General features: G+C 39.7%; 1 protein-coding gene across 2 annotated transcripts in view; it reads right to left on the bottom strand.

The window, feature by feature from the left end:
• The window catches only part of LOC126188686 (protein SCAI), an 86,671-nt gene that overhangs the window by 32,028 nt on the left and 39,077 nt on the right, over window positions 1–15,566 (bottom strand). For both annotated transcript variants that reach the window (XM_049930296.1, XM_049930303.1), the window contains exons 10-11: window positions 11,052–11,138; window positions 2,678–2,768 (exon numbers count right to left, since the gene is read on the bottom strand). In XM_049930296.1, coding sequence (XP_049786253.1) covers window positions 2,678–2,768; window positions 11,052–11,138 — 178 coding nt within the window. The remainder of the gene's footprint in view (window positions 1–2,677; window positions 2,769–11,051; window positions 11,139–15,566) is intronic.

The following is a 15,566-nucleotide window of genomic DNA, read 5'->3' as shown; positions in this document are numbered from 1 at the left end:
CGGGGGAAGAGGAAAAAGTCACCTGGAGCCAAGTCTGGGCTGCTGTAGGGTGGCTGCGGCAGTGTTGACATGTTGAACTTGACCAAAACTTCGGTGGCGGCGCATGACGTGTGAGCGGGTGCGTTGTCGTGGTGGGTGGAGAATCCAATCACCCTTGATCGCTGGGCGGATGCGGCAAACTCGATCCCTCAAGCAGCAGAGCACTCCGGTGTAAAAGTCACCTGTGACAATCTGTTCACGAGCAACAAACTCCACTCCTTGTGTGTGTGAGTGTGTGTGTGTGTGTGTGTGTGTGGGGGGGGGGGGGGGGGGGGAGGATTGCACTTCACACACGACTTGCCCACGTGAGCTTTTTTGAGCTTCGGTGAGGAAGCAGTGTGCCACTCTGAGCTTTAACACTTCGACTCAGGATCGTACTTGTAGTCCCAGGTCTATTCACCAGTAACCACAGAAGGTTCGGATCAACATTCAACCGTTGGAGCATTTCCTGGCAATCAGTCATGCACAGTTTCTCCTGATCCACCAACAAAACTTTTGGCAGCAGTTTGGTGCACACTTTTCACATCATTGAATTCTCCGTCATAATCCACCACACTGTACTCTGACTGAGTTCCAGTTCGTTGGCAATTGATCTAGTAGTAAGACAACGGTCATTGTTTAATAGTTCCTGCACTCTCTCCACATTTTGATCTGTTCTGCTTGATGATGGCCTCTGAGAGCGGTCATCGTCTTCAATATTCCCGTGGCCATCTTGGAAACATTTGTGCTACATGAAAACCATGGCATGGGACATGGCTTCTTCCTTAAAAGCCTCTTGAATCATACCGAGACTCTACGTGGCAGTTTTGTTCAGTCGCACACAAAACTTAATCGCATAACGCTGCTCCAAGTGCTGCTCCATTTTCACCTCTCCCACTTTTCGACTGAGGTCAATGACATTCACTAATGCTGCAAGCAATGGGCACTCTCCAGGGGTCCGGAGGCAACTGCTGCAGCATCAGTTCGTTCCTGAGACCCCCCACTATTCCCCCAACTGGCGGAACCAGTCCGCGCACCTCCGCTACTCAGAAATGAATCAGTCTTGAAACTTCTGAATAACACCTTGTTTAGATTATAAAACAATTCACAACATAATTTTTACACAAATAAATTACTTTTTACAGTTATTAATTTTTCCAACCGAAATCTGTGTTTCCTCTTATCTGGTTATGGGTTACAGATTGCACTGTCACTTCATTTATAAAACATAGACATATTTTCATGTCACAATCTTATGTCTCAATGTTTTATATGTGAAGTGTGATTGCAATCCTAACCTAAGAGCAGATGATAAAAAACAAAGATTTCGGCCAGAAAAATGAGCAACTGTCAGCAGTAATTTATTTATGTAAAAACTGTGATGTGAACTGTTTTTTAATCTACAGCACTACATATTAAAAAACCTATATATTAGAGATTAAATCGATTGAAGATACCTTAATAAAATAAAATAAAAAAACTGCATATTACAGAATACATCTATTGAAGATGCCTTAATGTAAAAGGCAAAACACATCTTGAACAAATAAAATACACTGCAGCAAAAAGAAAAGATCCAAGAGTAATCTGGAGAGGTGGGGCTTCCAGATAGACTCTCTCCAGTGTGACTGCGGAGCTGCCGTGCAGACATCAACACATCTACTACAATGCACATTACCTCCAACTGTGTGCACCATGGAGGACCTCGTAAACGCTACACAAAGTGCACTGGACGTTGCAAATTTTTGGGCATCCACTGTATAGATTAAAATCACCTTATGTTTGACAACACAATCTGTGTCTAATCATTTATTTCATTCTTGACTAGTTCAATTTATAAACCATAATGTATGTATGTAGTAATGTATCTAATATTGTTTTTTTTTTTTTTTTTTTTTTTTTTTTTTGATTGCTTCTGACACGATAAATATAAATAGCAAGAAGAAAGATGTTTGAATTTATAAAACAAATAAAAAATACTTCTTTCCACAAGCTGTAAGGTTGTGAACTTATGAGAGACTTTGCACAGATTAGGCATGCTGCCTCTGTGAAAAACAGTGACCGACTTGTAAAAACAATTTATTATATCTGCCTCCGGTGGCATCATTACCAGTTTCAGATATTGCCAGGTCATGATTAGACAACCTGGTTAAAAAGAAGGAAAGAAAAGAGAAGTAATAAACTACTAGGAAACTAAGCTGCAGATTAGATTAATTTCTGTACACATGATGTTTAAGTATACTACATAATCTATGAAAATTATGTGTGACAGGAGAATAAGACTCCTCCATAAAAAGATAATTTGTCACTGACACCATTCGCTCAATTCTGAGAGATCACGATTGCAAGATATGAGATAGAACAATGGCCATATGTGTAGTTGTACACATGTAAATATTCTATTAAAAGTTCACAATATCAATCAGGTGAATAATACTAGTACTACCTATAACAAGATATATAATATTAAAGATGTAATCATATATTGCATGTATATAGCTAAGAAGATTATATTAAGTAATGCGTATTTTAAAAGTTCAGAGTTATAGTTTAATCCTCTCAATTTTTTGCATGAAACACTTTGGCAGAATATGGCAAAGTAACATCACTACATTGCAACTATTCCTTGCTGTTCAACCTAAGACTATTATGTACTTACCAGTGCATATCTTTTAACTGAATTGCCTTTTTATTGGGGTGATCCACTTCCTTCTTGCTGTTGGTCATAACTCCTCCTAAGTCATAACCCACTGAAAATAAAAAAAATGTTGAACTCCAAGCAACTCTTATAACTAAGTAAACATCAACTTTTTAGTTACAAAATTTCAAAATGCTTTGTAGTAGCTCTTCCATGGGACAAAGCTAAATAGGACAGTGAACCACCTATGTTTACATAAAAATACTATACCAATTATTGCTAAAACTACCACAATAAAGAAATGTTTATGACAATTTTAGGTAACTGCTGAAAAATTACAAACAAAAACAGGTTTTGTCAATCATGAAGTGGCGTTTACATAACAAAATGGAGTACTTGTGAATTTTTGGATCTGTATTCACAAATGAAGACACAATATGGTGTATGCTCCTCTGGTCAAAGAGTAATACACACAAAGAACAGCACTTTCTCACTAGTATGCCGTACTGCAGAACAGTGTGAACTGACTGAAGGACTCAATTATCTGCTTATAGGATACACAGTAGTATTCCCTTGCTAATTGGCGGGAACATTTTTGTCAGTGACAGGTGAATGTTGACTTACATGCTCTTCTGAAAGTCTCAACATTTAATTATGTTTATGCAATGTAATCAGGCTTGTTAAGGACTGTACCATAAAAGAGTTTCCACTCGTCTTCCTTCCACTATGAGTCTCTTGGTGTTGACTTGATCAACACATCAGCAAAGCAATGAAAGAGACTGGGACTCTTTGCTTCAGTACACATAGACAGACATCAAAACATGCACAGGACCCAGTTGTGATTTTGATGCCTCACACTGTGAAACATTTCCAGTCTTCTTCACAAAAATTCAAGTTCAACACTTGCAAATCACTAATATAACACTTGACTATGAATGATGTTGGACTTCATTTCAAACACATGGAGAAACATGATTAAACAGAGGCATACAATTTAGAATAGGCTCATAATTTGACATACATGTAAAGCTATCATAGGCTTTATTTCATGGCAGTGCTGAACTTAATAAAGAAGGATGAAAATGACAAGAACATGAAAATAAATAATTTTGGAGTATTTCTGGAGGGTGAGAAGGAAGGAACATTAGGATGTAACATATGGGTGACAACAGGTCATCAGATACAGCTCTGAAGTGAGAACCAAACTATCATCAGGCTTCTACTTAAAATGCATTTAAACAACTTATCCAAGACTACACAGATAGTGTGCTGCAGAAAATGTCAGATTTCTTCATTCAATACAGACACTTGTTGTACGCTAGTTAAGTATTTCAGAGGACAAAATTAACGTGTATTTTATTACAATCTTTACTGGTGGTATGGATAAATTTAATTGATGTGACATTACTGAAAAATATATAAGTGGGGGAGGAAGGGAGAAGGAAAGTGGGTGGCAGACAGAGAGGTGAGGGGGAGGCAAAAACTGGAAAGGTGAGGGGACAGAAAAAGAAAAGGAGGGAGGAGTGTTTAGACTTGCCAACATAGCAATGGAGAAACTTGAGAGTAACAAACAAATGCAGACAAGAGGGAGCTGTGAAATTACCATATGCCACAGGTAAAAAACTGGAAAATGAAAATATTGACAATGATTATGATTCAATGTTGTACAAACAGACATTGTACAACTGAAATATTGTTCAATTTTGCAATGTTCTTACAAAATTGTAAACAGCCTATTACAAAATGGAAGGCGGTGGTGATTATCTGTCAAAGAGAAGTTCACTCACTTCTATGACACAATTTCCAGTGAGCAGTCATAATGTTTTGTCAATGCCACTCAAAATATGTCATTAAGACATGGTGCATTAATTAGTGCTACATTAGTTAGCATGAAATTTGTTGTTATATGTCTACCATGTCAATGACATTCCTAGATTTGGTGGAGGCCACATTATATGTACGAGGATTGCCCAGAAAATAATGCACCACATATTTTTTTTTCCCTTTGACAATCCTTTATTGAACATAATGAAAATCACACGCATGAAAGAATGGTGTTTTATCTACACATCCTATTTTTCCATGCAATCTTCATCCCATTCTATGGCCTTCCTCCAGCAAAAATCAAGGGTGTGTATGTCCTGTTGGTACCAATCCTTGTCCTGGTGGCAAAGCCAGTGCTACACTGTGTGAATCACTTCTTCGTCATCCTCAAAACGTCTTCCACGAATGGCATCCTTTAATAGCCCAAACAAGTGGAAGTCAGAGGGAGCTGTAGGGTGGATGGGCTAACACTGTCCATTCCTATTTTGTGATATGTTCAGCAATCAACAGACTTGTGTGGGGCCAAGTGTTATCATATTGCAGCAAAACATTCCTGGGTCACAGTGGTGCCAAAGTTGCCGGAAACACATCTTGAGTTTCTTTAATGTGTTTACATATGCTTCTGAATTAATGGTACTGTCTCTTGGCATCACATCAATGATAATCACACCTTCACAGTCCCAGAATATGGTGATCATGACCTTACAGGCAGAAGCAGTTGCTTTGAATATTTTCTTCTGTGGGGAATGGAAATGGCGCCATTCCATCGAATGGTGAACCCAGGTTTCATCACCTGACACAATCTGGGACAAGAAGGACTCTCCCTAACTTCAAAATGTTGCAACAAAACAACACAAGTGTCTTTTCTGTGAGATTTGTGGTCCACCATTAAGACACCGCAGGACCCATCTTGCACACACTTTTGAATATCCAAGAGTGTGGATAATTGCATCAACACTTCCTTTACTGACTAATGGATGCAAAGCCAACTGCCAAGTCGTAATGCGTCCGCCCTCATGTCCTCGCTGCAACATGTCAGGTGTGTGAGCCTCAGATGGTCTCCCACACCACTGCAAATCGTGAAGCTCTGCCAAACTGCTTTCTGATGACCTCACCCTCCGTGCCCAGCAACTAACTGCACTTCTGTTGACGAAAGTGGCTTTCCCATCAACGCCACAAGGAAAGTGATGGATGCCTTTCCTCACAGCCAACACAGATCTGTAATAATACAAATTGGTTGCATGGTTCCTGTAATACGACCAACCCCGCATGCTTGATGGAATTTCCAGAAAGCTGACTTGATGAAGTTTTCAATGGAACTGGATAAGACCATTCGCTGGATACCTCCATCACATAAGAACTATCAACGCTTCAATGGTGCAGTAACAACAGCAGCTAAAAAGTGTATGCCAAGAGGATACCAGAAAGAATATGCTCCAGGGTGGAATGATGAAAGTGAAACACTGTACCAACACTTCCAGAAAAGTGGTGACCCAGAGATAGCTATGGAACTACTGTCCAGCTTGGACATGTCTCAGAGGCAGAAATGGGCAGAAACAGTCAAAAATATGGACTTTACCCACTCGAGCAGGAAAGCATGGAGTCTTCTGAGAAAACTGGGAGGAAGTGCTCCAGCACGCAGAAAAATTTCCGAAGTGACACCAGACCAAATTGCTTCCCACATCATTACTACCTCAAGAGTGCCTCCTGACAAGAAACATACAAGACATATCAGATGACAACTTCGTGACCTGAAAAAGATGGCATCTCCCTCATCTGAGTGTACCCACCCCTTCACAGTTTCAGACATTGACTCTGGACTGAAGGACCTCAAACCTTTTAAGGTGCCTGGATTCGATGGTATCCATCCAGAATTCCTGATCCATATGGGAGGAAAAGCTAAGAAATGGCTGGCAGAATTCTTCACTGACATCCTGCTGACTGATCAGCTTCCATTGGAACTTAAAAATGTGAAGATAATATCAGTTCTGAAACCTGGCAAACCCAGCAACATGGTAGAAAGCTATCACCTCATTGACCCTACTTAGCTGCTCCTACAAGCATTTTGAAAGGCTAGTATATAACAGAATAAGTAGCGATATCCTAGAGAACATTCCAGTTGATTAGGAAGGCTTCAGACCAAGGCATAGCTGCTGCAACCAAGTATTGTCTCTCACATCCTTCATAGAGTCAGGACACCAAATGAAGCAGAAAACATCTGTGGCATTTGTTGACCTAACTGCCGCCTTCGACACTGTGTGGAGGGAAGGCCCTATCTACAAATTTCTCCACATCATACCCTGCAGAACAATGGCTCGACTGATTAACAGCATGCTAAGTGATTGGAAGTTCGAGGTAATCACTGGAAGCAACATAAGTAAGGAGAGGAAGCTGAACATCGGATTGCCTCAAGGATCAGTTCTCTCACCACAACTGTTCAACCTATATCTAATCTGATCTACCTGACACTTTGTCCAGAAAATACTGCTATGCCAATGACCTGGCTCTAGTCGTAAGACACCAGGAAATGAAGACAACAGAAGAGGTTCTAACCAATGACCTGTCTGCATTAGATAATTATTTCAAAATCTGGAGACTCCAACCCGGTGTGAGTAAAACAGAAGTGTGTTGCTTCCATTTAAATAATTGGTTGGTGAATGTAAAACTGGAAGTAAGTTTTAGAGGCAGAATTCTTCATCATAATTGGAGCCCAAAATATCTTGGTGTCATCCTGGACCATACATTATGCTTCAAACAACACCTTTTTAACTTAGCTAAAAAGCTGAGGACTCGAAACAACATACTCCATGAGCTATGCGGAACTACCTGGGGATCTTCAGCAACCACCCTGTGATCTTCAGCTCTGGGCTTGGTGTACTCAAGTGCTGAGTATTGTGCACCTGTTTGGATGAGCAGTCATCATACAATTCTTGTCACCAACCAGCTGAATACGACAATGTGCATAATATCTGGCGCAATCCGATCTGCTCCAGTTTATTGGCTTCCACTGTTAACCGGTATAATGCCTCCTGATCTGTGCAGATGCACTGCCCTTATGAGAGAATTCCACAAGATCTCCAGGAATTCCAACCTACCCGTGCATAGTGACCTACCACTATTAATTTGTAAAAGACTGAAATCACACCATCCAACTCTGTGATTGCTAAGGATTTTAAACCTCTTGAAGAATGGAAAGGTCGGTGGGAAGCAGTGACAGATGTGCACCTGCATAACAACTTCCAAGCGGATTTGACCTACCACGCAAGACCTGGACTACACTCAACAGGATCCGTACTGGCCATGACCGATGCACAGGTGCTCTTTTTAAGTGGAAGAAGCTGCCTAATCCAGCCTGTGACTGCAGGGCCCCATACCAGACTGTTCACCACATTGTCAGTGAATGCAGGATTCGAGCCTATCATGGTGCTGAAGAGAACTTCCTGCTAGCAACTCCAGATGCAGTGCACTGGATTGAAGGACCGGATATTCAGTTGTAAAGACAAACTTAAGTTTCTTGTGTGTGGAGGGAAGGCCCTATCTACAAATATTCATACGTATATGTAATTTAATTTTATGATATGTCTGTATTAGCCATACGCTAAATAAGTAATGTTGACAGCAGATGCTCCATGGACTTTGCAGAAGCATTTGTGAATACTCCCCCACAATTTCTTTCTTTGCAGTGAGAAATTCAATGGCAGGACATTGCTTGTGATGTACATCACCTACAGATGCCATTCTGAAACTGTCCTGCAGCTATGCTATCTGTCGGAAGTGACAGAAACTTCACATGCTCGCTCACTCAGAAGACTTCAAATAATACATATGTAACGTTTTGCATTCATAGCATTGTTTTCAGCTGAGAAAAAAAAAGTGGTGCATTACTTTCTGGACAACCCTCGTATGCAACAAATTCTAAAAAGTAATATAATATAATATATGCAAACGAATGAGGAAGTCCCCTTCAAAATACTGGAACTGTCTGACTAGCGTATGGACTTGGGACATCATTTTTCTCACACCATGTATCTAATACCTGGACAACTACAATTGGTTTGTGTAACAAGGGTGGACCAGGACACACAGCACATTACTGCTAATGCAGTGGAAACACTCTTGTTTCAGTATACTTAATTTTTGCAAGGTTTTAGTACTGACCATAAACCTTTTCAAGTTACAGGGTAGGAAGCTGACTCGAAATACACATTTTGTCTGGAAAAAAAAAAAAAAAGGCTAGACACAATAAAACAAATGATGTAAGATGGTAGTTTCTGTCTGTTAATACTGGCTTGATATTAACACAAATTTGAAAAAGACTACTGTATGTTTAATTTCTTGTGTAACATATAGTACAGAAATAGTACCTGTGCATGCACATTATGTGATCAAAAGTATCTGGACATCCCTATGTAATGTGGAATTGACCACTAAGTGTGATGAGAAGTGATCTGCCAGCACAAAACAAGGTGGGATGTACTGTGCATTCAGTAGAAAAGCTGTAACAGCCAACTGGGTCGGTCAGGAGAGCTCAGTGACTTCAAGAATGGGCTAGTCACTGGATGTCAACTGAGTGACAAATCCATCAGGCACATTTAAACCCTTCTATAGCTGTACAAGTTGACTGCTGGAGATGTGACTTGAAGTGGAAACACAAAAGGGCAACCACAGCTAAACCAAGAAAAGGCAGACCTTGTGCACTAACAGACAAGGGGCCATCAAACACTGTGGAAGGTGGCTGTAAAAAAGCATATTAAGTCACCAGAAGGAATCACTCAGAGTTCCAAAGTGCTATCAGCAGTCCAGCTACCACAATGTGTGTTAGACACTTAAAAATAATGGGGTACACTGGTTGATTAGCTCCTAATAAGCCACACATTTCTGCAGTCAATGCTAAGCAGTACTTAAGGTCATGTAAAGAGCAATGCCACTAGACAGTACATGGCTTGAAACAAATGATTTGGAGTGATGACTCACACTATGCCCTGTGGCAATCCAATGGAAGTGTGGGGGTTTGGGTTTGGCAAACATATGGAGAACATAGCCTGCCATCAAGAACAGTGCCAACAATCTCCATATCTACATATATACTCCGCTAGCCACCAAGCAGTATGTGGCCGAGGGCACTATTTGCGCCAAAGTCATATCCCCCCCCCCTGTTCCACTCGTGAATTGCGTGCGGGAAAAACGACTGTCTGAACGCCTCAGTACGAGCTCTAGTTTCCCTTATCTTTGAATGGTGATCATGGCACGATTTGAAAGTTGGTGGTAATAACATATGCTCGACATCCTCGGCGAAGATCAGATTTTGGAATTTAGTGAGCAGCCCCTACCATTTAGCGCATCGTCTGTCTGCAAGTGTGTCCCACTTCAAACTTTCTATGAGATTTTTAATGCTCTCGTGATGGCTAAATGTACCAGTCACGAATCTTGCTGCTCTTCATTGGACCTTCTCAATCTCTTTAATCAGACCCAGCTGGTAAGCATCCCATACAGACAAACAATACTCTAAGACTGGACGAACTAAAGTATTGTAAGCAATTTCCTTTGTTGATGGACTGCATTGCTTCAGAGTTCTACAAATAAATTGCAATCTAGAGTTTGCCTTACCTGTTACTTGTGTAATCTGATTGTGCCATTTGAGATCATTTCAAATAGTCACATCTAGATACTTGACGGATGTTACCGCTTCCAAAGACTGGGCATTTATTTTGTACTCATAGATTAATGGGGATTTTCACTTTGTTGTACACAATAGGATACACTTACTAATATTCAGAGATAACTGCTAATTATTACACCATGCATTTATTTTCTGCAAATCTTCATTGATTTGTTCATAACTTTCATGTGATACTACTTTCCTGTAGACTACAGCATCATCAGCAAATAGTCTAATGCCACTGTCAATACCATTAACCAGATTGTTTATGTAAATCATAAAAAGCAGCAGACCTACTACGCTGCCCTGGGGCACACTTCATGTTACGCTTGTTTCTGTTGAAGTCTCCCTACTCAGGACGACATAATGCTCTCTGTCTGTTAGAAAACTTTCTATCTAACTACATATGTCATGAAGTACAGAGGAGGTAATGTTACACTATACAGCTGTTTTTGTCCTTAGGGTGTGGCTCTCTTATTGTGCTTAAGAAAACACTAAATAGGGAAGGGTATGAGCACATTTCACCGCACTGTCTAATGCATACGGTACAGGAACAGTTTGGCGACGATGACTGTTTCTATTGTATGGCAATGCATCTTGTCATAAAGCAGCATCTGTGAGGCAATGGTTTGTGGACAATAACATTCCTGCAATTAAATGGCCTGAGTTAGAGCATCAACTTCACTCCAGACCTCAGCTTCTAACATCATCACTACCTTCTTTGGTTTTGGCCCTTGAGGAAAAATGGCCTGCCATTCCTTTACAGGCAGACACCTCATTGAAAGAATCCTCAGTAGAGTTCAAGCCATCATAAAGATGGTGGATATACCTTACATTAATGTCCACTAGCAGGTGTCCAGATACTCTTCATCAGATAGCACAATCGCTCAGAATAATTATATTATTACTTACTGTCCTCTGGATGTTTAACTGATGAGAAGCATCCATCTGCAGAAATGTACAGCAGCAGTGCTCCATTTGGTGGTAGCTCTTTAAACCCTGGAAGAACACCACTTCTAAATGACCTGACATGAACTACGAAACATCCTTAATGGCCAACTCATAATAGAAAAATGAAGGCATGTAATAAAGTTTATCAGTATATTAACTGGTGTGGAAACGTGCAATTAGTGTAAACTAAGAAGACCAATCCTATCCTTTAAGAGAACCACCCACATTACGTGGTAACAATGCTGCAGTCATCTCATTAACATTCAATCCAGTAATTGTTATGTCCAAATTTGTTACTGTAACAAGAAAAGAGTGGTGGAGCTACAATGAGTAAAAAGAAGTTAATGTTGTGTAGCAATGTACATCAAATTTTTAAGTTTAAAAATTGGAAACAAATGACAAATTGAATGAAATTTTGCAATTTACACAATTTCACAAGGAAAAATTTAAATATATTCATAAACAAAAACTAGCTTAACACAGAACTTAAGCTGCCTCTTCCTTTTTACATTTTTGATACATCCTATATCCGTGAGTTAACCCACAAATTGTGAACTCAATACCACTGAAAATTCAGACTGGTTAAGCTGCTTTATACACAAGGCAGTAATAAACAACTTTTTTTAATTAATAAAAATGAGAGACAAAACTCTCTACAGCTGACTGAGCCCCCCCCCCCCCCCACACACACACAAACAAACAAACAAACAAACAAACAAAAATCGACCTCAGTAAAGCTGACTAATTGTGAGCGATTGGGCAGACCAACAGAATTGGGTGGAGAGGAAGATATCGCATTAACCAAAAGGGCAAAACACGTACGTGGCAAAACATGGGTGGGGACATAATGAAAGACATGTTGAAAGAGGGCCAGGTGGCTCTTAGAAACAGTAGCATAAAAAGCACAAAAAAGAAGATATTCACAAAATGGAGGAGCACTACAATATTGCATTTGTTGGGTGTGAGAATGCTTTGAGTGATTGGGTAGTGTTGCATTGTCACTTTGTGTGTGTGGGGGGGGGGGGGGGGGGGGGGGGGAGGGGGGGCGGGGGGGGGGGGGGGGGGGCAGGCACACAGAGTGTGCCTGCGCGCATGCGTGTGCATACCTAAATCAGAAAAAGAGCAGTAATTTTAAAGCTCTGTGTTGTTGCATATTTTTACGTATCAACCAGCTACAGCTTTTGGATACTGTTTCAAACCGCAAATTACTGTTAATGTAACAAAAATTTATTTTCATCGCTGTAACACACTGTATTGTCATCCACTGTGATGGCCGACAGTGTGTTTTAAATATTCATTTTCAGAAAAGAACCTGCACAAATCTGCCACTTAGTGAAAAGAAATGTGCAGAAATTAGTTTGAATTCTTCCATAAGAATGTCAATATTTGTCTCAGAACTTTCACTTTATATATCACCTATCACTTTCATCAAGAATATTTAATTTGAAAACTTTGTTAACACCTACATGCTCCAAAGTCGTACATTACTCAATTTAGCTTCAGCACTGTAGTTTGCTCACCATAAGGTAAAAAAAATTGTTTATCAAACCTTCTGCTGAAGATTTTAACTGTGCAAAGTTCGGAACTTAATTATAAAAGCTTAACGGTACAATTTTCATGCCTCAAAGCATAGCTTTACATTCTGTAGAGAAATCATATTTTGATACTTTCTGTTAGATTAAAGCTGAGTGCTACAGTAGGACTTGACCTGGAACCTTGCCTTTTGTGGGCAATGTTCATACTAACTCAGCTATCCAGGTCTGTCTCACAGCTTCAATTCTGCCAGTACCTCTCTCCACTTTCATATCTTGGAAGATGGGTGTTAGCAAAACTGAAGTTGTGAGGTGTGTCATCAATTGTGCCTGAATAACTCTCCAGTAGGAGAATTGCCCACCGAAGACCAGGTTCTATTCCTGTTTCAAAACAGCACACACACTGATGTAAACTGAAATATTTACTAAGGAACCAAAATCTTTCAGGATTCACAATTTTTTCTTCCTTGTCTTTGTGAAAAGGTCGTCCACCAAGTTTTTTTTCTTTTTTTTTTCTCTTTCTTTCTTTTCTAGAACAGCAATAGGTGTGGTAAACAAGTGCCTTCCCTTCCAACAGATTAACATGGCTTTTCTTTGGTGTTGGTGACTGGGAAGGACATGCAGAATCCAAACTGAATTGATGTATCCAATTTTGCTTTTGCAATGATGAAACACACTTCTGATTACAATAATAAGTAAGAGGGACACCATCATACGCCTGAACAATTGCTGAATTTCCTAACAGACCTCAATCATCACTCCATCATGTCCAAGTATCAGCATCCATTGTGTGGGAATGTGTTTTGAGGGTGAGCCCTGTAAACCATTTCACAATTGAATAATTTAATGCAAAGTGTTTCCATTGCAAAGCTGCTTCAACATTTCACAGGATGTATGATGGATTTCTATAGAGAGCAAAAATTAATAACATAATTATTTAACTACATTTTCTGCAGGATAGAAGTTCCTGTCAAGCATTCTCTTGGAACTGCTGCTGCCAAAAAATATGTACGCATTTCAATTTTATTTTAGCAACTCTGTGCACTGCTTTCTTCTTTCTTAGGCAGTGGTTTACTACAACACACATTTTAGAAAGATAACATAGTATATACTCATTATCCATGGATTTGTCTGTAATTTTGGAGACATGTTACTCCGTCATTTTATACAGCCTCTCTGCGTTTAATTATCATCTATGACCATTCCAAGACCAGTGGTGACGAAAAGCCTACTTGAATTTGATGCTCAATTGCTAGAACTTTGATGCCATAGTTCTCTAAGGAGAACTCATATTGTCATTTGACCTCTATACCGTATCAATGGTCAGAAATACGCAACTGTACATGTTAGATTTCCAACGAGACAGAAATTATTCATCTTTCAGGGATTTATGGATAACATAAAGGTGCATCTCAACTATTTTTCATTAAATTTCTGTAAATATAATGCTCATAAAAGATCTTCATGAACATCAAACACTGAAGAGAAAGTTTTCATTTAACCAGCCATATCAAATTTGGATAAAATCCCAAGCTTTCATTGACTGCCTCCCTCATCATGTAAGGGGCTATCTGACAGTTGTGAAACTGGTGAGACTGCCATTTTTATGCACACAGAACAGCATTCGATCAGCTGGATTATATCAGAGATGGCACATGCTGAGCTGGTGTCTTCTAAATCCATAGATTATGTTGGTGCTTAATGACCAGCATTACTTGCAGCACCATCACTCACATCAGGCGGTAAGCTAGGAGAAGTCTTCCTGTATGATCTTTCTTTATCAAGTGCAGAACTATTCCACACACTGCCCTGCGTACAGCCCGTGTTTCTACTAAAGTTGTTATCACACAGTCTAATTTCCACTTTGTCCCTAATAACACAGTCTCCATTCTGCCTGAGCCAGAATTCTCAATTTTCAAATAAAATCTTGTATTTATGTAACAGGCTATGCTGGAACACTACAAATTATTCAAAATTCCTCTATTTAAGATACTGTCTTTATAGACTGTCCTTTTTAAACTACTGCTATGCTTACAAGGAATATTATAAATCCCTAGAACTCTAGGCCAAGATAATCTTAAAAATGTTGCAACATTTCTTTAATTTTTCTGGTTGGCCAGATGACTGGTCTTATTCCTTGACTGTTTAGGAATCTACCTGTCTTACTTTTTGTTGTATCATAGAATGGAAGCCACACTATGTGTTTGTCCTCCTGGTTTGGCTGAACACCACAGCGTCTTGGTTTCCTCAATACCATTGACCTAATATCACAGACCAAATGCTCGTTCCTTCTGAACACTATTTACAGTTGATTACTCTTGGAGCTGTGGGTGCTCCTTGTTCGAAATTGTCCTGGGTCTTGGCCTGTGTATTAGAGTGTTCAGCATAGCTTTCTCTGCGCCTTATGATGGAAGCTTTCAATACACAAAATGACCAAGTTCATCCGGTTTCATTTCAACCAACATATCTAAGGAAGGCAAGTTCTTGCCCCCTCAATCTCCATTGTAAATCTAATGTTTGTATGTATACCATTCATACGCTCGATGAACTGCAGCAGTACCTCAACACCATGCGGCCAGATCAAGAACGTATTGTCAACATATTTGAAGAAGCAGGATGGCTTGAGGGTGGAGACTGTCTAATGCTTGTTTTTTGATGGCAGTTACCTCAGACATTTCATAATAATTTCCAATGTACCAAAAATAGGTGGTTGTCAAGGCACGTCAAAATAATTTTAAAATTTCAAGAGAGAACTGAATAGCCAATAGTTTTAACATAATTTCTACTGGCATCTTTGTAAAATGGGAGACCATGTCAAGGCTGGCGATAAGTTTACTGGCGCCTATCCTCACCTGTTTTATGATAGCTGCAAACATTTATGAGTTCTTAACATGATATTTATAGTGGGTAACTATAGGTGACAGCAATTAAGTTAAAAGCTTTG

The sequence above is a fragment of the Schistocerca cancellata genome, chromosome 1 (assembly GCF_023864275.1).
Source record: "Schistocerca cancellata isolate TAMUIC-IGC-003103 chromosome 1, iqSchCanc2.1, whole genome shotgun sequence".
In the NCBI taxonomy this organism is placed as follows: domain Eukaryota; kingdom Metazoa; phylum Arthropoda; class Insecta; order Orthoptera; family Acrididae; genus Schistocerca; species Schistocerca cancellata.
The sequence above is the reverse complement of the archived record's forward strand: the minus strand, read 5'-3'. Positions and strand labels throughout refer to the sequence as shown.